This window comes from Pristiophorus japonicus, chromosome 21 (genome assembly GCF_044704955.1).
Source record: "Pristiophorus japonicus isolate sPriJap1 chromosome 21, sPriJap1.hap1, whole genome shotgun sequence".
Lineage (NCBI taxonomy): Eukaryota > Metazoa > Chordata > Chondrichthyes > Pristiophoridae > Pristiophorus > Pristiophorus japonicus.
In genome coordinates, this window is record NC_091997.1 from 33,134,788 (window position 1) to 33,158,266 (window position 23,479).

Below are 23,479 nucleotides of genomic sequence, written 5' to 3' on the forward strand. Positions count from 1 at the left end.
TGGGGAGTGAAGAAGAATATGAAAGAATGTCTCCGCTCTCCCAGTGGAAGGTCATACTTCTCCTTGGAGTATGAATTTGAAATCCCCCCTTCCCCCTCGATCACGTGACTCATTAAATAATTAATGCAGCTGTTGCTGAATAGATATGTATTCGCCGGTAAATCGCCGACATGGTCTCTCTGTGTCTGACGTGAAATTCTACTGTCCTTTTAAAAACAAGCCTATAACTTGAGAGAGAGGCTGGAATAAAACAATTTGGGAAGAGAGACACACCGTGGGCTGGATTATTGTAAGTACAGCTGCAGTGCCTCGTGTCTCTCTATGTAAATATTATGTGTGTTATTTATGTTTTACAAGACTGTCATAACATTTGACAAATTGTGCCTTTCCTTCTATTTTTCAATTTACCACGGTGGTATGTTTGTTTATTTCCCCGTTTTCATTGATATTTTTTTGTGAGAATGTTTTTTTTTCTTGCTTTCTTGATTTATTGCGAAATATGTCAGCTGCACTATGGATACCATTGTGTGTAAGTTGTGTGTTGTTTATGTTCGTCTGCGTGATAAATCATGGTCTTTGAGAATGATGTGCAAGTGATGATATTCAGGAATGAGGAAGGTTGTAATCCTCTCCCCAGAGTTGATTATTGCGGGCCATTTGTAGCAATAGATCAGAGGATAATATGAAAGCTATAGCTGCGGGTCTTAAATTACAGCATCCGTGATTACCAATTATGGATAGTTTTGTATGAATTCTTTAAAACACAACGCCTCATTGGAATAAAAACCTAGTAAAGGAGGCGCTTTGGGTGACCAGAAATGAATTGCAAAACCCAATTTTGAAAATGAGCGAGGACTAACAGACTTCTACAATGCCTCGTTCCTTTTATTCTGCGGTTGGACGCCAGCCAGTCAAGTTGAAGCCATTAATAGTAGCGTAACATTTAACACCGATCGTTAGTGCAAACCTTTATGTAGTAAAATTAGAATAACTCAGTGATTGGCATTAAATATTAATGATTGCAGCAGGCAAGGAACATCAGTATTGAAACACGCGTGTCTCTGAAAATACCATTATCTGTCAACTGAATGGCAGCCTTTTTCTTACTGAGGCATATTTAATGGTCGTTTTTAATTATGATTATCTGAAGTGTTTTTAAGTGTTTGTTTTGATAATTACACAGGGCTTCGTTGAAATTATCTATGGTATCTTGTGTCTATTAACTCAACAAAGATGGAAAAACTCAAAACGCTTATTAACCATATCACTGTTTAATGTACAGGATGCACAAGTCAATGCCAAGCAGTATTATTTGAGAACTAACAACAAGTACATTGAACAAATTGGGAGTTTGTTAATGGTTTATTGCATTTTATATTATAACTATACTGTACGTGCCTTTGTTCTTCTCTATTTGACATATATATGTATATATATATATATGAGTGTTGCATGTAGTCCCATATATATATGTGTGTGTGTGTGTGTGTTGCATGTAGTCCCATATATATATATATATAATCTAAATATATGTTGCATGTAGTCCTATATATATTATATATATAAATATAAATGTTACATAAAATAAAACTAGACAGTCATTGAACAGATTGACAAAGTCTATATTTCCTTTTAACAAATTGTGGTACCTAATCTGTTTCCCTCACTCTCCGAATAGTAGTTATGTGCTTGTAAATGAGAAAAAAACAATGAAAACACAGAGTTGCTTTATGATTGACAGGCCTTGGGTTGTCGATTTTCTTCATTTGCCAAAAAAGACTCCTGAGAAAAAAAAGGGGAAGGCAGTAGCAAATCGATATTAGAACACAATTGGATATTGCTTAGCTTCCATAGCAAAGATGTGTAAATTTCTTTGCAAGTCTGACCCTGGATTCAATTGAGGCTTTATTAATTGATAACTCCCAGCACCAAAATGGAAAAATAATGTGACTCGATGCCCTCAACACACATGAATCATTCTCAGTAGCACTGCGTTCGTTCAGAGGCGCTGATAGCAATATGTAATTTTTTTTGTAGAAATAATTTATGCCACGGAAAGGCAAAATACGCTTTTGTATTCTGAAAATGTTAAGGCTTTAAAGGCTGTTTGTTCTCTCAGTAGAATTTACAGCCCCTTCTTTAAATACGGTAACTGTGCTTTAAAAAACTACCCTGACAATGCCTCGCCGTTTCAGTCAGCGAAAAGCCCCTCCTTAAGGCTTTGTTCATGCGCCTCTCTTTAACGAGCGGTTCAGTGATTTCTATAGAAAGCAAAACATAAAGACTGTGGTTAATATATTTTAAAAATGGAAAGACGCCGATGACACCGTACTACTGAACGAAGCCGTGCCGTTATATCGAACGATATTTTGTATATTAATCCTTTTGCCGTTCTTGTCGAAATGTTTATCGAAGTATCTACTAATTTTTCTCTCCTACAGATCACATTCCACTACATGAAAGAGCAACAACATTATGCAAACAAGAAGGAAAATTGCTTAAGTTTTGTGATTTCTGGACTTTTTTTCTCCGTAATCTTTTTTTCCTCTCTCTCGATCCATCAACTGACAGGATTAACTTTGTGAGCGAGTCTAAGATTTATTCGTGGTGTTTCATTTCATAATTGCTTTGCTCTCTCCCTTATTTACATCGTTCTTTGGCGTTCATATCCTTCAAACTGAACAGATATACTTTAAATAAAACCCTTTAACGGGATGATAATGCATTACGGTTTGCAAGGAATCAACCCTACGTAGACTCGAAAGTAACCGTTGCTCTCATAAGATGGCTATTTAATGTACAGGTAATTATACTCCTCATAATAAATCATGTCCCTTCTCCCTGTTAATATATTTTGCTGGGCCGTGTATGGCTATTTCAAATTGATGAAAAATTACTACCTTTTTTTTTCATGAGGACTGTACCATAACATATCTGGGCACCGTGCAGAAGAGTGGGCGAGGGTGAAATTATGTTCAGATTTCCTAATATTTGAACGGTGATAAGAACCACAATAAAGTATACACCGCTACAATGTATAAACAAATAGCCCTTAAAAAGACTCCGATGGTGTAATCATAGATAATTTGTTCATACATAGAAGGGCAAGATTATAAAAAGCATTTAATGGAAAATTAATGTTAAGAATGAATCAAAGACACACGATACGATCACAAACAGGCCTTATTTCCTTGATAATCTTTCGTAAATTAAAATTTGTAAATATTGACAAAGGTAGCCCAGATAAGTAAAGTAGCGGTTAATTTTGAGTTTACATGTTTAATATAAATGCACATATTTTCTTAAAGAAAATAATATATAATTAAACGATCAGTATTGTCGGTAGGTATGTAGTGTTTCCTGACTTTGCAACTCATGGTGTTTCAACGCCTCTCAACAAACGATCAAATTAGCTGCAGTAAAGACAAGGTAATAAATTATATTGCTGCAGCTCCATGCTCCCAGACTGGCTATTAGAAAAGTGAAAACGTAATAACTCTAACCTCTGACCTTTCACTGATAATACAAAACGAAACTAATTTTGAGACGCAATTCACTTGAAGGCTCCAATGGTATATAGTTCCGCTTTAATAGTGAAGATGATTTTTGATTGTTATTATTGGGGGTTTTTTTCAATGAAGGCTTCAAACCGCCGAGAAACTAGTAGTTCTGGTGCCAAATTTTCCATGTTTTTCCCATTCCTTTGTGTTGAAATGCGGTCGGTCTCTAAGGAGCAATTGTCCCAAATTGTTGCAATTGCTGGAACAAAAATAGGATAAGGTGATGCCCTGTTCGCACTCCATAGAGGTTTGAGGTTTATTTGCTTGAGAGTAATGATTGTAATCATTTTTTAAATCAGGTTGACATGGTTAGGAAATTGATACAGTGCGACTGTGTCATTGTGCTCATGAACTAACATTGCCTCTATTTAACTTTCTCTCGCTGTTGCTTTCTCCTCTGTCTCTCTTCCTCTCTGTATGTCTCTCCCCCCCCCCCACCCCCCCTCTCTCTCCCTCGCTCTCTTTCTGTATCTCTTTTATTCTCACTCGTTCGCTGCATTATATATCACAGCATATTTAATTAGCGTGGTCGGTATTTAAAGACAGAAGTCCTGCTACTGTCACTCTGCCAACCCTGAGCTCATATGGCAATAATTTCCAACATCCATCGACCAGACCAGCTCTTATTGGACACGTTAACTCACATCGTTATTTTGTGTTCCATGTAACATGCTGCCGTCGTCTTTGGGCCTCCATTGGCAAAAGCCTGTCTTTAAATCATGCTGGATTTGTAATAACACATTGTTTTGTTGTTGTTTTTTGGAACAACTTATGCAGAATTTAGCTTCTGAAATAATCAAACTGCTGGCGTTTCCCCCCGATAGTCCGCTCAAGCAGAGGACTAGTTCTGTACCGGCTGTATGTAACTTCCCAGTACGGCTGCGGTTGAATTCTTTCCAGTCAGGCGAGCCCATGCTTCTTTCGATGACACCCTCGAGATTTTCCAGAATGCATTTTTTTAAATCCATCAGAATCCAATAAACATTTCCCCTCCCGCGTTGTGGAGGGGGGAGGGGGACGGGGGATTGAGGGGCTGAGGGAGATGTGGGGTGGGGGGGGGGGGGGGGGGGGTGGTAGAGCTGAGCTCCACCACCTGTGATGAAATAACTAATTCAGTGATCTTTTTCCAAGTTCCATTGCAATGATCCAACAGGTAAGCGAACCGCGGAAACTGCACTTTAAACATTTCCCCCCCTCTGCAGCTCGCCATGAATTCCAGGGTGGATATAATTAATGGCCCACAGCTTGACCTGAGCGAGAGGGGTCCCCGGTTGGTTTCCGTGAACTATTGCTGACTTTTTTGTGTGTAACGGATTGAGACAGACATGGCCTCTCCCACCAACCGCCGCCTCCCCCCTCCACAAAATGCTCTTTTTTGCAGAAGGCGGTGAAGAACACTTCAGAAAGCTCCTTTCCTCCTCAAACTTCCGAAAGATCTTACAAACAGTTAAACGTTTGGTTTGGGTCTACATTTGATGGCTGTTGACACCTCCGAGTTCGTGGAAGAAGCTTCAAACGCATTTTTATACAGGGTGTTATCCTCCAGATGAATGTGCACATGATTTATGACCTGGGTAAACAGTGTTTACCTATTGTACTCGCGACTTTTTGAGTTCCCAAACTAAATTCCCCTCGAATGTTCGCCGCCTTAAAGTTGGTCAACTCGATCTCTTGCCTTTTAATCGGACATTTGAGAGAGAATCTCTTTTAACTTTCTAGAATTGTTTCATCTCCACTTTTATTTCATCTGAAGGTAATTTCTGTTTTACTAAACACTGATGAGAATATAACAATTATTTTAGAATAGAGCAGGGCAACTTAATGTTACTGGCAGAGCATGCACCACCTTAAAATAGCATCAAAAAATGCTGGACCATTCTTTATGGGAGTACAACATTTTGTTAAACTGAAAACGTTTTAATAGGCTTCCATTTCCTTAGGCATCTGTAGCCAGATAGACGACTCGCGATAAGGTGGCGTTTGATGTTCGCACAGAATTGCCTTGCATTAAATTCCTCGCTCCCCCTTGTTTTTTAACAAATCATTTTACGCGCTGCCTCCAGCAAGATGTTTGGTTTGCCGAGGAAGATAGTTTGAACTGCAGGCGTCAGAATGGATCTAGAAATAATCAAATTGAATTTTATCGTTTTTGGCACACAAGCAGAACTAATTGTTTTACTGCAGAGGGCTCTTTTTATGGGTGATAATATGCAGCAAATTGGTAAAACTCGAAAGTCATTTTTTTTCCTCTCGATATCTTTTTTTTTGTGACTGCCAAAACAATCTAAGCCATTGAGAGATTCTTAAGTTCACGCCGAAATGTTCTTTCTGCGTGCTGGGCTACACAGTGTTTGTTAAAAGGACAGTGGTATTAAAAGGCTTGATTTTACTTTTATTAAAAATTAACTCTTTCCTGTTACACTGCCTCTTCTCGTGCATTATCAGCAAGTTAAGCGAGGAGTTTGTCACTGCCATTCGGCTTAGCTTGGCAGATCAAAGGACCTCTGTTTCTAGTTGTACAGTAACCCTATTGATCTCCCTCTGACTCATGCCAGACATTCTCAAACCCCCAAAACAGCCTTCTCGTTAATTTAAATCAATATCTTTATTTATTTTAGTCTGTTATTTTTAGATTTCCCTTCATTTCTCAGCCGTTTGAAAAGTAAAATCAAGCGGCAGCGAGACGAGGCAAGCCGCCGAGCGCCAAGCGCTCCATAGCACGTCACTGTGCTGCAGGTCAAGTGTCACATTAAACACAAGTTATGCATTAATAGGTCAGATGAAAAGGTACATTTGGAAACGTGCCAGTGTACATTATGTCACACGTTTTGCACGGCTGGCATTCACTATTATAGTAAAAACGTATTTAAATATGAAAGAACACATTATCTAATGAAGGCTATATTATTTGTTTTTTTTACATTTTAACACTCCGGCCTAACATAAGACGCCTGAACACATTCCGATGGGTGTATTTCGCACCAGCACATTGTAATTTGATGGATAGCTCCTGTATGAAATCACAATTTTAGCGACATATAAACTAGAGTATCAAACAAATATATATTGAGTTAAACTAGTAAGCATGTGTAATTTATACATACGCATATATTACATGTTTTACGACTGTTCCATAAATTATGATGTGAATTATACAAAAAAAAAGCTTAACATGAAATATACCGAATATGAGAATATAAGACTTCCTTAAATCGGAGACATGCTGCTAATTTTACTAGCGGATCTATGACCATATTGCTGAAGGACGTGTACTTGCTGTGAACTAATCTTTGCTTGTTAAGAATAAATAAGGCGTTTAATTTTGGAGTCCCCCATTTCTTTCAAAGTCTGCGCGTGGGTGTAAAACTAAAGCCACTATCACAGGCGTTCCACAGAGCAGAGTGGGGAGACCACAGGTTATCAGTGCTGATCCAAAACAGGCGTCCCAGCAAAGCTTGTCTGCTCAAAAATCAAACTGGTGTGCCTTACACAGAGAAAGCTTGAGAGGGGGGTGGGGGAAGTTACTCAAACTTCATTCTTTCCCTGGCCTGGATTTATTGGAAAAAGCGAATTATATCATTTTGGGTTTTTTTTCTTAAAAACAAAAAAAAACAACCTACCTTTGCAACAGCTTCTACAGAAATAAACATGTAGAATATCTCTCGTCATCCGCTATAAAGAGAGAAGTTTTTGAAATGCGTGTAGCTGCAAATTTCTGCGTTCCAACACTAAAAAAAATGAAGAGTTCAATTAACAATTGCTAAAGTCTGTATAAAATGTGCAAACGTTGACGTACTGACCACGTGAATGCATAATCCAAGCGCATTACTCTGGCATTTGGATGGAAGGCCTTCGCCTGTGTCTCCGGGCTGTGATCACCCAGTCAGTACTCAGATTATTTACAGAAGCCCATTTAAAAAACAAATCGGGTCAGGGGGAAGATATGCCTGCCTTCCAATATCTCTTATAAAAGGATTATATGCGATCGCAGAGAAAGCCCTGGATAGTGGGACGGATTGTTATTTTGGAGACATTTCAAACCGTCTCGTTGATTGATCATTAATGTGGTGAGTTATTACTATTCAAGGAAAGGTCATTCAGAGAGAGGCTTATATCTGTCACAGTGAGCCAAGACATATTTTATTTCTTTTCCTTTATTTTTTTATCCACTTAGTCCAACTGCAAATGTTTAAATATCCTCCTGATACCAGAGGACTGTAAATTAGTTCAAGGGGGAGAGCAATTCTCAATGCATTTTACTCCAGTGTAAACGCGCGCGTGTGTGAGTCTGTGTGTGTTGGTTTCAGGAGTCCTGAATCAGATCCCTCTTCATGCATTTATAGAAATACGCTTTTCCGTCCCTCTTCCCCTATTTTTCTTTAAAAGTCCTCACATTAATGTAGCAAAAAAAATAAAACGAATTTTAAACATAGCCGTTCATGGCACCGATGATTCATGAACATTTGTTTCCCAGACAAGGTAAATAATTTATGAGTTTAGTAGCGAAGAACAAGCCCTTTTTGAAGGCATTTCTCCCACCTCTCGAATCCTGCCCACGAATGAATACTGCGAAAATCCACTAAAGTTAGCATATATGTATAATTCAGCGTATTTTTATGTTTCATATGAAAACACGAAAGGATTTCGTTTATTAGAGTTAGCAGGTGAATCCCTATATTAACCGCATCTCCGTCTCCCTCCTTTGTTCTGTGACGGTGCTGGCATTTAGTCACATATAAGTGCGTAACCTTTGTTATTAACATTAGTCGAACTATATTACTTCTGCGTTTCTCCCACTCGCATTTAACCATTTATAAATATTTATATATGTAAGTAATTCGATAGTAAACGAAGCTACAGATTCAACACGCGTAACTGTTGCCGCGTTTGGATGTAACAAATCATTTTTATCCTGGAAGGTCGCAAAACCTGCTGTGCTTTATCTTTCCGAAATTATTGCCTTTTGGGGAAAAATGTAACGAATATTTTACTCCGGACCAATAACAGATGCCATACACAAAGGAATGTTATTATTTTCACTATTAAAGACATCAGCGGCCCTACTATAGTTTTTTTTTGTATGCAGAAGGGCTTGGGATATAATGAAACAATTGATTTTATAATATGAATCCAATTTTCAAATCATTCAACGTCGCCATTCGAATTTTATATTACCGTTCAAAATAAAATAACAAATAAAGACACATTGGAAATTTCAAACGCTTTAAAATGACGTATACTTTTAATATTTGATGTGTGTCGCAGGCCGACATTTAACCACCGGCCTATTTAATCCAAATATTAAATAAAGCTGGCTAAGTGTTGTATGCTTGAACTAAAGATAGACTACCTTTACTTAGGAGACACTAAAACCAGGCAATTAAGTGCCCTCCGTGAAGTGTAGGATGGTAAATATACATTTAATTTGTCAACCACTTTGAGAACGAAATCCACAAAAATATATGAAGCACAACTTTATTTAATGGTTGAGCACAAATAACATTACATGAGCAATTTCAAAAATACACACAGCATTTCCTTAAATTAGTAATGCCAAGATTCTGGTCGGTGAGCAGACCAATATATAAGTTAAAGTATTTCCACTTGATATTTATATTTGAGCACATTACGGTGCCATTTCTAATATATTATTAATAATGCATATTGTATTCCTAATTCCTGACGCTCCACTTTTGGTTGCTTCTTTCTGTCATTTGCTCGAATACTCTGTCGATTTGTTCAGAGGTCGTGTGCAACGAATTCGATTTTGTAACGATTTCCTTGATCGAAGGTTTGTCTTTTTTTCTCTCCTTTTTTGCAGTCCTCGCTCTTTATAAAGACCCCGTCAGCAGCTATACCTTAGATCGGGAACCAGCAGCATTGTTGCGGTAAGTCAGATTATATTCATTTAATACCTGAACCATTTCCTGGTTATCCATAGATAGATAGATATAGATAAAGCTATTGTTAGATAAATAGACATAAATTATACAAAATGTATATATGCACATTGCCCAAGCTACATAACGCCTTAATATCGCCTTCAAAGTTTTTAAATGCCAAAGTTTGGGGGGGTTAAGGCCCGATTTAGAATAAAATCAGATATTTTGTTGACAATGATCTGGAATCAGTTGTTCTACAATACAGAAAAATAGAAGCATTATCAATTATACATGGTACTTAAATAAAACATCTTACCACCACATAAAAGATCAAACTAAAATCTCTATTTTTCAAAATATGGTTTCCATTTAGAAGCAGATGTTTCTGAAAGTTAATTGTTGCGATCACCGAAGGGAAACTGAATCTTCCCCCCAGTCGCGGAAGTAGTTTACAGGCAAAATAGAAGGTGCAGGAAAAAGTGAGACGCTCTCTAGTTATACAAGTTGCAAAGTGATATATTCAGCCACCTCACGATGGAAAGAAAATAACATACGATGCTGTCTGACAGTCCTAGTACTAAAGAAGAGTAACTTGTGTCTTAGCCGATCAGAATCCCAGTCTCACTTTGTGAAGTTATACCTTTGCCAGCTGAGCACTGTGTTGTCGAAAAAAAATCACTGCACGTTAAAAGAAAATCAGCCCTTCCTCTCACTTATTCCGAACATAAGTGAAAAACTCACAAGGCTCCGGACTACAGAATTGCTTCTTCAACAACCCCCCCAAAAAAGACATAGTTTGCAACAAAAAAAAGAATAGTATGAAGGCGTCAAAAAAAGTTGCAGAGTTGTAGATTCTTTCCCCCGTCTTCCTCCTACGCCGTTCAGACTCTCCTTTCATGTACCTAACGAGTGCAACATCTATCCCTTTTACACTGTTTACAGCTATGGTGCCATGAAGTCATAAATCTTACGCGGCCATAAACGACAGAAGCAGTGGCATGCATAAAAAGGAGCTTAAGTTCCAGATTCTTTTACCATTGGCTTTCACTCAAGTGACAATTCTGTCTCCATTGTCGGGAGTGCATTTTTTTTAATTAAAAAAAAACATCACCTTAAGTGTCCAAGCAAGTGCAACACAGAACCCACATTAAAAGTTTAGAGAGAGGCTGTTGCATCTAGTACGTTGCTCTTATGTTAAATACAGCAGAATTATCCCCTCCTCCTCCTTCACCCCCCCGCCCCCCCACCCACCCCGTTCGCTGCGTCCATTTTCTTTTCTTTCTACCGCACCCAGTCTGGCACTAAAGTTTTTTGGGGGGTCATGAATAAATTATTAATTAATGATTCGGACCACGAGTTAAGTAAACAATGCGGACATATGGAAATGCAATTCTTCGCGGAGTTGTGTACTGAGAAGTTCACTTTTTTATGATTATTATTATTATATCTTGCATTAATAATATTTCGGATGGCGAGAGGCTTCACTTTGCCCGAAAAATATATTAGCATAAACTGACACATAATTGCCAAAACACATGAAAGAAATAGCGAGCTTGGCATCTGAGTCTCGGCCTTGTCCACCACGTCGCTAATTAGCATAATTTTTCACTAGTGACGCTGTGTTTCGAGGGGATTAACACTCGTTGCCTGCCCAGCGTTCAAGAAAGAAATCGTATTTTTCCCCTTAAAACCGTGCTTTTAATGTTTTGTATATATATCTATATATAGATTCATAACAAACATACCGAATATATGGGTTTTCTTTCTAGTTCACTCTGCCCTGTACAGCTGAGAAACCATTGTTATCTGTGAGCAGGGCGTACCAGTCTAGGGCTCAATAATATCAGGGCTGTCCATTCAAGCCTTGAGCTTTCTACAGTTCTTTGAAGCTGTACCATCTCGCCTTTCTTTGCCGTTGCCTTCAACCAGTGAATTTCAGCGCCATAACCAGCTGTTTTATCCTTCCTTTTTTTTTATATGTATAAAAAAGAATTTGGGAACTCCTGCTTATCGATTGCGTGGTGAATCTGAAATATTATGTCTTGCTCTCCTTCTATCGTCAGTGGCTAAGGTAAGCTGGACTCAAATAGGCTATCACTCGTGAATGGCGGAGTATATGTCCCAGTGATTTATGACCATATGACTTCAATCTCGGTTCAAGAAGAGTTCACAAGCTATAGCTTCCTTTCACGCAGCGACTGTTTCACATTGCATCTGAATTCAACACGGAACCCGTTCCCTGTGCCTATTTTGGGGGCTAATTTGGAGTATTTTTCAAAACCAAGCTCTCAGTTGTGATTTGAGACATATTTACGTGGGCGTCTTACGGTGCTGTGTAATTTAAGGTGTATGACGACTTCCCCTATTGTTGTCCCATTAGCTAGGATGGTGGCTTTCTGTATATTTTTCACATTTTGGGCAATCAAATGCCCCTTCGCTTGTACAGCTCGGCGAGGACTTGAGGGCTGCAGGTACTGTGTGTCCGGATTATGGAGAGTGAAATCTTAGCACATTGCTCTTCAAGCCTCTTGTGTTTCTCTGAAACATGGTGGCAACCGGCGTCTGAAGCGCGCCCGACTTTTCTGGCTTTGTTTAATGTTTCTCAAATCACCACTTGAAATAGAAACCTTCATGTATATTGCTGTAGAATTCGAGTTACAGGGGCACGCTTAAACTCCGTCAGTGCCGAGAGCTGCCTTGAGTGCAGCCGTGGCGCCCAGCTGAACACGGGTCATTTTATTCGAATTTATCATTTTGTGTGTGTGTGTGTGTGTGTGTGTGCATTGGTAAATAAAACTTTGCAACGTTTTCTCTCTGTGGCAAATGGAGGCGGTGGTATTACTCTGCCCGGCTTTGAATGAAACGCCTGAAATTTCAGTCTGCATTTTATCTTCTGATTGTAAATAATAAGGAACTCTGGCCCTGCCTTACAGAACAAAGCTATTATCCGCCTGCCGGCTGTAGCCCAGCGAAGTATAAATGAGCAGAGCTGCAAACTACAGAATTATAATATTCGATTTGACCATTTTTAAAGTATATATTTCGAAGCACGCAGCCCGTAAATGACGGCGTTATTTATATTCAGAAATCCATTCCATGTTTCTTTCCCAGAAATGTGCAGTAATTTGAAAGCTTTGTTTTCATTTTTCAAATACAATTTTCAACCTTCTACTTGGCTAGTTTATACTGAATAAATTAAATATAATTTTAGCGCAAAGTGTGAGAGCTTCTACAAGAATAAACATTCCAGAAAGCAAAGCTCGATTCAGTGAACACATTTTAATTCTCTCTTTCAGCAAAATAGATCTTTAATATATTTCCAACGCGGTATCGTCTGACAGTGAATCCTTCGCTGACTTAAACTATAAAAAGCATTTATAAAAAATAAATCCTATTTAACACAGGAGAGTATTGCATGCAATATCGACAAGGCAAGCATTTGGATTGTGTGGTGTTTGCATTTAATCGAATAATTTTGCTTCACAGTATCAGTAATCTGCACCAGACACTAAAATTAACAATTCAAAATGACGAATAATATATATACATATTATACAGATAATGAAAATCCGCGCAAGTGTTGGAAAGAACTCGCCGGTTCTCGAACGTTTATCGACGAGTTTCTACTTTTTGATTTATAATCCTGGCCATTGCTCCGGATCATTTTGGGGGAGAAATGTGTGTCCAAAACTGAAACTGTACTTAAAACAGAAATTGTAAAACACGCTGAGTGTGGAACAGGAATGAAGCCCCTGCATATTTGAGGAGTGTCGGGGTTGAGCCGGGCCGTCTCGCCGTTTACTCTCTGTGTTTCAGCCACTCCGGGAATCCTTGGCCCTTTTTTTGAAACAAAAAAATTTTTTTATTGGTCGGCTGACCCCCCTCATACATCAAATTATAGAGCACCTTCCAAGACAGTACCTATTATCCGTGTTGTTTCTTGGTTAAGAGAAAGGTTCAAATGCTGGTCATAGACAACACAAACCAGTGTTTTTCAGGTTTGAAATACTTTGTCGATCCATCATGGATAGTTAAAGCTGTGGCGGGGAAGAGGAAAAGGGTCCGAAAATATCGCCGCAAGGCCAAGCATGAGCCGTCCAAAAACAGTATCCAGTTTACACATGGGCAGAGAAAGACAGGAACAAAAGCACTTACTTCCCCACCTTCGCCTCGACAAAATCATACTCTTTACAAAGGCCACGATAAATAACATGATTCTACACCTCCAGAATACCATGTAACCAAACTTAACTCAGATGGTCGAGCGTCTGATTCCGGTGCATATAATGGCCGTTTTAAATTGTTTCTTAGCATTAAATAATGTCTGTGATTTTTCTGCGATTTTCTCCCACATTATCATTGTCTGCCTCTTAGCAATAAAGGGGTTGAGAGATATGAATTTTAGATTTCCGCGTGAAGCGAGAAATTATGGTGCCTATAAAAGTGTGTTTCAGATTAGAGTTCGAATACATGGCTACTGAAACATCCATAAGTTTCCTTCTATTTAAACCAGATGTTTTCAGGGAAAATCTCATCCCGCCATGTTCGCTGTACATTTAAATGTTGAGACTTTGGCAGCTCCGTTTCATATCAATAAATGTAAACCTAATTTTAGGCGGTAGGTCAGATTTTTAATCTAACATATTGACAGCATGGCACTTAATCAAGCAAGGGACAATAAAATCAAATGGAACGATTATTGGGGGTGTATTTTAACTGGGCCGATTGTGAAAGTTTATGAACTGCCTGTTAGATATCAAACCCGAGTTTGTCTGAAGTTTTTTTCATAAATAATTATCATTTTTGGAACATTGCCTAAACCAAAAGAATTTAGCTGTGAGCTAATGCTGAATCTGATCTCTATTAAAATAGTTTTGCAGATGGCTATATAAATTTGTCGTTTTCGACCAGGGCTCAATCTGAGAGTTGTTTTTTTCCCTTCTCCTCCTCTGCAGTCCCACATAGCCAGGAATCAGGATCAGCCATGGCATCTGCTCTACTTGTTTGGTGAAAGCTATTCATGTCATTTGCTTTTGAATGTGTAAGATGGATCCACACCCGTTCCACTATTATTCTGTGGTTCTTCTAACCTTAGGTCAACTGCCAGGAGGCTATTGGAAGAAAACGTCACGTGAATCGGGGTGCCAATGTTATTCGATAAGGGTGTCAGGACCCTGACAGTTTGTGAAATAAATATTGGGAAACTACGAGATGCAAAAAACGACATACTACGACAACTGTACTCTATTCGGTGGATACACATACCAAGGAGCAAATGGCTTCAGCTTTGAAGTGGCGCAGGACCCCTATCCACCATCTTCTCACGTTGAAAGTGATTACCAGAGGTCGGCCTGTTCTCTCCAGCCAGCTGGCACCAGTGCTCCGCCGCCCAAATCTAAAGACATCAATGGGAGCTGCATGCGTTCGAACCTCCCCGAGCACCGCCAACCTCCACCTGCCTCACCTCCCCAAAACCCGAGCAGCAACTCGACACAGCCAGGCACCAGCAAGACTCTGCCCAAGTCCTCCCATACCTCCACACCCAGCCTCACCAAGCAGATATTCCCATGGATGAAAGAGTCACGGCAAAACTCCAAGCAAAAAAATAACAACTGTCCCAGCACAGGTATACCGGCTTTCTTTTGCAATTCTAGGTACCCACGCATCAAATGAAAAGGCGGCACGATTATTTAAATGAGAAAAAACATTTAAACCACGATTTTCAAATCTCTACAGCACTTTGAAGCATTTGTTGATCGATTGTTAACATTAAAGCATATTGCCCCCTCCTCCCCACCAGCCCCCACCCCCCGTCCCCCCGTCCTCCCCACACTTTTTCCAATTTCTCAAATAGTTATTTTTCTGCTTTGAAACTGAAGCATGTTGTAACATGTAACTGCAATAAATATATACACGGTGTCACTGCTTCTAAACAGCCCAGAATGAACAAGGTCACGTACTGGTTGATTGTGAAACTGGAAAGTTGACATGACAGCAAAAAAAGTGAAGTATTGTAAAAGCAGGTAATGCATGAAATTGCTACAAGCCTATAAATACAACTAATGCTGCTTCTGCTGATATTAGTACTACTAATAATAGCAATAATAAACGTATCGGATGCAGCAATACTTGATTATAAGCATAGTCCTGAATAGGCCATAATTATATCATGCAGTTGCGTCTGTTGCAAATCATCATTTGCCCTGTCCTCTTTAAGTGTATCAATTCAACTGTGGAATATATTGTTCTAAACATTGTGTCAATATGATTATGATTCAATTTTCTGAGCTCTGGGGATCCCACGTCATATTTCTGGTGTTGGAGATATGGAACTTTAAATAACGTTTGATGTGAAATTATGGCCCTTGATGTGCTAAAGGGGTGACTTTGTTTTTCTTTCCAAGACTTATTAAATTTATCTGGCGAGTTTTTCTTGCACTTTTAAGAGGTAATTATCTTTATTTTATTGCTCACAGCTGAAAACGTCAGTGGGGACAAGAGCCCGCCGGGTTCAGCCTCAAAGCGAGCGCGCACTGCCTACACCAGCGCACAGCTCGTTGAACTGGAGAAAGAGTTCCATTTCAACCGTTACCTTTGCAGACCTCGCCGTGTGGAGATGGCGAACCTGCTCAACCTCAGTGAGCGGCAGATCAAGATCTGGTTCCAGAACCGCCGGATGAAGTACAAAAAGGATCAAAAGACGAAAGGCATGGTGAGTTCTTCCGGAGGACCATCACCCACGGGCAGCCCCCCGCTTTCCGTCCAGGCCCCCGCCGGCTTTGTCAACGCCATGCATCCGCTTGCTAACAACTCTGCCTATGACGCCCCTTCACCGCCGCCTTTCAACAAACCTCACCAGAACGCTTACTCCATGACCACCAGTTACCAAAACCCGATGAAAAGTTGCCCAACTCAGCAACAAAAAAGATATCCTGGGGCGGCTCCAGAATACGACCCCCATGCACTACAGGGCAATGGCAACTATGGGACACCAAACTTGCAGGGCAGTCCTGTGTATGTTGGCGGGAACTATGTGGATTCCATGTCTGCGTCTGGGCCTTCTCTCTTCGGCCTCAATCACCTTTCTCACCCTGCATCCACAAACATGGACTACAACGGTGCTGCTCAGATGGCTCCCAGTCAGCACCATGGACCTTGTGACCCACATCCAACCTACACAGACCTTTCATCGCATCATCCTTCTCAGGGAAGAATTCAGGAAGCTCCCAAACTGACCCATCTGTAGCAGGCATAAGCAGGGAGCTTCACTGAGGTCTCCTTTCCTTCTCTCATGATCCATTCCCTTAATAGTGTCTTCTTCTTCAAGTATGCTGGCTTGTATTAATATATGTTGCTCACATTGTCCTCTTACCCAACCACCCCTCCTATATAGAGCATGCCTGCTCCACCCCACCCCTCCCCCAACACCCACCCCATTACAACCTTTAGGCTCCATTAATACTTGCTCATGCAAAATCCTAGTGCATTTGTTTCTTCTTAGACTTAACGTGAAACAGGGTAAATGAACAAATCTTCTGTCCTTTGATAAAAAGCAAAAGTGAAGACATTTTGGGTATTTGCTGATGCTTGATTTCATCTGGACACCTGTATTGCACTTATCGTTTACATTTCAATGGGTGAAATAACTCATATGAGGCAAACAACACCAACTCAGCTTGAAGGAATCTTAAAACTGATTAGCTGGTGCGTCTTTCAATATGTGTGTATTCTGGTGAACATTCAGATATATTTATTGATTAATGCCAGGAAAATATTTCTTCCTTTTTGTATTATTTATCCCCAACAATACGTATTTATATAAAAAAATAAAAAACTGTACTTTTTAGTATTTACCTGTCGAAGCGGTTGTATTCATGTCACTGTAAACAAGTTTATTTTAGTTAATGTAAACTAGAACAAAAATGTAGTTTTCTGTTACCATTGTACCTACAAATAATGTAATTAGTTATATCGAAGGCATGGGGACAGAATCGGACAGTCATTGTATAGTCTTGATTTAGAAAAATATAGCAAATCCTCCTTTTCTGACACTCCTTGCCTTCTTCGTAGTTATTTTCCTTGCTAAGAGTTGTCTGTCAAACAATTCTGGAATAAATCTCATGTTAACAGATTTTGTTGTATGGATTATATATTAATGATCATAACATAGATATAAAACCATCAAAACGCCATTAACAGGCATTTACACAGCGCCTTGCTCCGAAATAGACAAATATGATGGCAAAACTATTCCAATCATACATTGCAAACTCTCTCTCTCTCCCTCTCCCACACAGACAAACACATACACACAGTGGCAGGAGTAGGAATCTGTGCCTCGTTTATATTTCATTGCCTAATCATTCCTCTGCTGTTCCAAGTCTCGTCTATTCCAATATCAGAAAGGGGGGGGGGGAGGGAGGGGGATTTGCGCGAGAAGGATAATGCTCAGGATTAATGCCTCTTACAAAACTAAAGAATGAAGCACTTTTCCAGCTTGTAAATATCTTTATTACCAAACAAGGTCCAGAGACTTACACAAATATTCAGGAATTAAGGGGTAAAAAGTTTCCATCCGGTGTAAGGAGACACCACGTGCTGTCTGGGCCGAGCAGTTATTGGACCTGCAAGCGGAACAAAGACAAAAGCATGAGCAGACTGCCAAAGTACACAGACCTTTCCAGTTCATTCCATTCAAAATGCAAGATATTTTTTCTTGGTCTGGCAATCAACTCATTTTGAAGTGATGTTATCAGACCAGGACGTGCATGACTTTGTATGAGAATGGATTTTACACTCAAGATTTCTGTACACTCTAAAATATGGGAAATAATTGGAGGAAAACAACAGTGTTAATCGCCTTGAAAAACTAATTTGATACCCAAGTTATTCAGTTCCACCAACGAAATTTGCAGAATGCAGATATTTGTAAAATAGTTGACAAGTTTACTGTTCCAACAGAAATTTACTGTGCTTTTTTTAAAATGAAGTTTATTGGGGTTGGCCTGCCCTTAAACACCGAGAAGCTCAACTTTTATTGTAACCACTGCAAGATTATAATCACACTCACACATTGTAACAATAGGTTTTAGCCTATCAGAGACCTGGGGAAAGCAATACACAGAGTGATTCTGGTAACCTAATCATATAAAACACGCATTTATTTCTAACAACGGCTAAAAGTTAATTTCACCTCCCGTAGACTAATTACATTGATTCATTATTTAAGCTTTCTGTATGCTGATTATATAATGGTTTAAACAGTCAGAATGATATTTCGCACTGTTCGTTCTCGGTTCAAATAAAATTAATTGTAGAATAAAAATTACAAAATATGAAATAGTTTTGTTTTTAGTATACTTACTTCTCAAGGAAATAGTTCACTGATCTGTTATTCCTGCAATACAAGTAGCAAATAAATATAATTTGTCATGGGTTTAAATGCGAAGACAACAAGAGTTAAAGTTCAGAAATCCAAGATAATTACATTGATAATCACATTTAGTATTTCTTTAACTAACGTTCTCTACCTTTAAAAATACAATTCTGGTCATTTGACCAATATCTGTGATTTTTGTAAAACTTAGATTAGAATTTTTTTAATAAACTATTTTTTGTGCTTGTGTGATATCAGAATGAAAGGCAAAACTCCTTCAATCAGTTCCTAATCATATACACAGTGATATGGATCAGTTAAAAGCCACAGATCTGTGTGAAAGTTTTCCTGAGCTCCTATAACAATTCTCCAGGGTTTTCCAAATACAATTTTGCAGCTGATGTCAACCAGAGCTAAAAAGATTCGGCGCCATATTGTTCGATTTTCGACCTCTCGCCGCCCAGGCATAAAAAAACAGCTTCCCAGCAAAAAAAAAGCCTTAACACATTTTGCAGTTGATGGCGACCTGCAGAAATGCTTCAATCATTTGGCGTTCTTCAGATCTACCTAGTCTTAAATTAACCTAGTCTTTTAACATGCAGAAATCAATTTTATTTATTGGAGTTGTTTAATTCATTGCATTAATATGTGCATTCCCTCTATTCAATGCCTTCTAAACGTGTCTTCAGCGGCTTATTTCACTGTTTATATGGGATTCAATTGAATATGTGTATATACAAACGTGTAGTTAGAGAGTCTGTGCAAAAACAATATCAGAAACGAATAGAAAATGTTTCACGTTATCGCGCGTTTTAACTCGTAAATCATTTCTAGCAATTTTTTTTGCTATGTAATAAGGATCAAACACTTTCAGGACTAGAAATGGACATCGCTTTAAAGATACGCTCACTGTGGAAATAAACCTGCAGCTACCAATTCAAAACAAAACGACACGCCATGTTCCTCGCGTCACATTTTAACTACTCAATCCTCAGGCAACGGTGCAAACCTTACACGAAAATTGCTGCTAGTTTTAGTGGCCGGATCCCAAATATTTAAAAAATAATTAAATATTGTATTTTTGGGGATCATTTTCTTACTGATTTAAGAATAGATTTCTTCTCTTGTGAAGAGTGACTCAGAGGCCTGTGAGGATCCGCGCTTAAATACTTGCACCCACACACGTTTTGACAAACAAAGGTTTCTAGGCCCCATTGCACGAATTCATTGCGCGTCCCACACAGTGTTTACTAAGAGGGATTGTAAGCCAAACCAAGCCCATGTTTTATATGTTTTCTCCTGAAAACGTAAAAGTGTCCTAATCTGACTAGATGCTTTCGTTTCTCTCCTCACTCAGCCCTCGTGAAATCACCGGGGTGCTATTTATATATGTGTTTTGCTGCTTTAGGTTTTAAAATAAATGCTTTTCGCAACCTCGCTTTTAGAAAAAAATTGTCAGTAGGGAAGGCCAGCCTCACTTCCTGGCATTTGATATGGGGAGGCAAATTCTTCAGTGTGTGCTCCCGAGCCTTAGCTGTCAAGCCCTTCTGTGGGAAAGATTGATAGTGGCCGCCTTCAGTTCCTCCCCGGGTTCAGCTTTAAAAAAAGAGATATCTATTATAACACTAATGCTCGTTACTCTTCAAAATAACTTATTTTTTAAATATCCCTACTTCAGACAGTCATAAGTATTTGATAAATCAGTAAATTGCAAAATTAATTTTCATTCAACTCTCGTAGTTTTAAACATGTTTTTGGATAAAACAATTTTAAAACAACCCAAGAAAAAAGAAAATTTGTCCACAAAGGTTGGATAGATAGCTGGATAGACGAATGAATGGGTAGATTCATAAATAGATAGAAAGGCAAATGTTGCATTAAATTTGGACTAGATAGTATAAAATAGGTTAAAATAGTTACTCAATAGTTTCTCACTATTCCGTGCCTTCCTCAAATGAAAATCCTATACTTACCTGGTTTCAGAAACCTCTTCTCTGCTTTGAAAAATTATTGTAATAGCATTTATATCCATTCGGCAATCTGGAAAAGCGCATGTTGTAAATAGTGTCCAAAGATACAGACATTTAAAGGGATTGGAACTTTCCTACAGGCATATAGCAACTGCCTGGCTGATCTTGTGAAAGTTCTATTTTGTTACTGGCCCTCTTGTCAAAACTTTGAAGATTAATGAGGTACCTTGTTAATTACTCAAGCCGCCAGATTTTAGGTGCAAATCGTCTTCACTTGAATTGCAAAATACTGTGATAGGATTGGGAGAATTAAAAAAAAATTAAATCAACATTCAACCTTCTTAGAAGTAAGGAAAATGCACGCGAAGAATTGACAAAATCTGAAGGTGAATTTAAAACCCTGACAGTAAAAATAAAGTAGAATAATGTTTTATGTTCTTCACTATTTTGAATCAATTGCAGAGATAATGGTTTCTTTTCATTAGACACCAAATTGCCATTGGGCAACGCCAATCATGTGACAACGAATTTGGTCCAATTTCAATCTAGTCCTCAGTTTAATAGAGCCGGTCCCCGTACGCCTTGTAATATCAGAGAAACAGAATTAAAGCCTGAAAATATTATTTTTTCTCGACCTACAATATTCATAACTTTCTCCATTCGGGATTAAGAAGGCCATGAATTTCGAATTGGAGCGAGAGATTGGTTTCATCAACAGCCAGCCTTCGCTTGCCGAGTGTCTGACGTCCTTCCCTGCTGTCGCTGATACATTTCAAAGTTCATCAATCAAGAACTCGACGCTTTCACACTCGACATTAATTCCTCCTCCTTTTGAGCAGACTATCCCGAGCCTGAATCCCAGCAGCAACCAGCCGCGGCCAAGTCGCGAAAAGCGGCCTCCAAACGGCCCATTCTCATCTGCTGCCGCGGCCGAGTTCCCCTGGATGAAAGAGAAAAAGTCGTCGAAGAAAAACAGCGAGGCACCTCTGTCATTGCCAGCACCGGTCCCAGGGTCCTCTCAAGCGGCGGAGTCCCCGACAGGTCTGCTCAGAACCCAAGCTCTCTCTGCATCGCTTATATCATCGGGTTTAAAAATAAACACCGACTTTACAAAATTCAAACTTTAGCGTACCGTATCTGTGTTAGAGTGCACATGACAACGTCTTATAAAGCACGGGTTAATCTGTAATTTTATTGCCGGTTGATTTATGAAATGCATTTCTAATTGTCTGACGGATCCAGTGCGTGACTCTAAAATAATGATTTATTGCAATCTTTTATTTAATGTTGTTTTAATATGCGATTTGTCTTATCATATTGTGAAAGTGCTTAGTTATATTGTAAATCCTGACATTTGCATTTTCGGCGGCCATGTTGATCAAACTCTGATAAGCTGCAGGAACTCGAAAAAGCGGTAAAGATGCGACGCAGTGGGAGTTTGTCAGTTTGGGGATATTTATTTCAAGGGTAGAGATCCGTTTATTGATCATCTGGAAGAAAGAGACCTTTACAAAGCTAATTTCAGCGGAATCTGTGAAAGAATGGCTTTTGCCCAACAGAAGCGATTTCAATTCTTTTCAATGTGCATGTTAAAATATTTACCCGCACTCCTCCTCACGCTCTTTCTCTCTCTCTCCACTTGTCTCGTTAGAAGGCCAGGGTGAGCAGGATAACAGCAGCAGCTCCAGGAGATTAAGGACAGCCTACACCAACACGCAACTTTTGGAGCTCGAGAAGGAATTTCATTTCAACAAATATCTGTGCAGGCCTCGCCGAGTGGAGATCGCCGCCTTGCTTGACCTGACCGAGAGGCAAGTGAAGGTCTGGTTCCAGAACCGGCGCATGAAGCACAAGAGGCAAGCACAGTATAAAGAGAACCAAGACGGGGAAGTTAGTTTGTCCAACAGCTCGCTTCGAGAGGACGAAGCGGAGGATACGTCGCCTTACAGCCAACCTGTCGAAGCCTCAGGAACTTACTTAGAAAACAAAAACTGCGCCGATCAGGCACGAAAGCAAAGCCAAAATACGCTGAGCAAAGAGCTCCAAAACCTGCAGGATCTGACGGTGTGCGGCGGCAGCGATGGAAAAGCCAAGAGCCCTTTCTATCTGACGGCCACCGCCGAAAACGGGTTTACTCCAGGCCAGAACTGTGCTTGTCTGGATACGCTCAGCACGGAGGCGCTGGAGTTGGTCTCCCTGCCAGATTTAAACATGTTTTCTTCCGATTCCTACCTGCCCTTCTCCGACGGATTATCTCCCAGTTTGCAGGGTTCCATCGACAGTCCTGTGGATATCCCGGAGGACAGTTTTGATTTTTTCACCAGCGCTCTCTGCACTATAGACTTGCAGCACCTCAATTATCAATAGCGATTCGCCAAGACATAGCGTCAATGTAGCAATTCAGCCATGTATAAAATGTGTTCAGTATTTCATATTTTAAATTCCAATAATGTGGAATAATAAAAGTCTGTGTGATATAGGATTAATCTCACAGTAAATAATTTATTCTTCAGCCTTGACCTGGAGTCCACAAGAATTGCAGTCTTTATTGCACAGGTATTTAATTAAATACGGTTTTATTCAGTTGCAGTTTCGTAAATTGTGTCAAGACCGTGAAAAAAAATTGTACATTCCCCTTTTCACTAACTCAGGAAAACATATATCGGAATTGTATTTATAGTAAAGCTGCTT

The 23,479-nt window shown here is 39.4% G+C and overlaps 2 protein-coding genes and 2 long non-coding RNA genes across 4 annotated transcripts; 2 read left to right on the forward strand and 2 right to left on the reverse strand.

The window, feature by feature from the left end:
- Positions 1-241: 241 nt before the first annotated feature.
- hoxb3a (homeobox B3a) lies at positions 242-16,965 on the forward strand. The gene is made up of 4 exons (XM_070864567.1): positions 242-289; positions 9,382-9,448; positions 14,538-15,068; positions 15,919-16,965. The coding sequence occupies exons 3-4, from the start codon at positions 14,654-14,656 to the stop codon at positions 16,686-16,688; spliced, it is 1,185 nt and encodes a 394-aa protein (XP_070720668.1). The 5' UTR covers positions 242-289; positions 9,382-9,448; positions 14,538-14,653; the 3' UTR covers positions 16,689-16,965.
- On the reverse strand, positions 5,565-11,510 carry LOC139233913 (uncharacterized). Its single transcript, XR_011588236.1, has 3 exons — positions 11,188-11,510; positions 7,181-7,288; positions 5,565-5,678 (listed from the first exon to the last, which is right to left on the reverse strand). It is a non-coding gene; the product is annotated as an uncharacterized lncRNA (long non-coding RNA).
- On the reverse strand, positions 12,758-21,816 carry LOC139233912 (uncharacterized). The gene is made up of 4 exons (XR_011588235.1): positions 21,428-21,816; positions 18,807-18,839; positions 17,981-18,066; positions 12,758-13,279 (listed from the first exon to the last, which is right to left on the reverse strand). It is a non-coding gene; the product is annotated as an uncharacterized lncRNA (long non-coding RNA).
- On the forward strand, positions 21,432-23,449 carry LOC139233908 (homeobox protein Hox-A2-like). The gene is made up of 2 exons (XM_070864568.1): positions 21,432-21,829; positions 22,440-23,449. The coding sequence occupies exons 1-2, from the start codon at positions 21,466-21,468 to the stop codon at positions 23,153-23,155; spliced, it is 1,080 nt and encodes a 359-aa protein (XP_070720669.1). The 5' UTR covers positions 21,432-21,465; the 3' UTR covers positions 23,156-23,449.
- Positions 23,450-23,479: the final 30 nt, after the last annotated feature.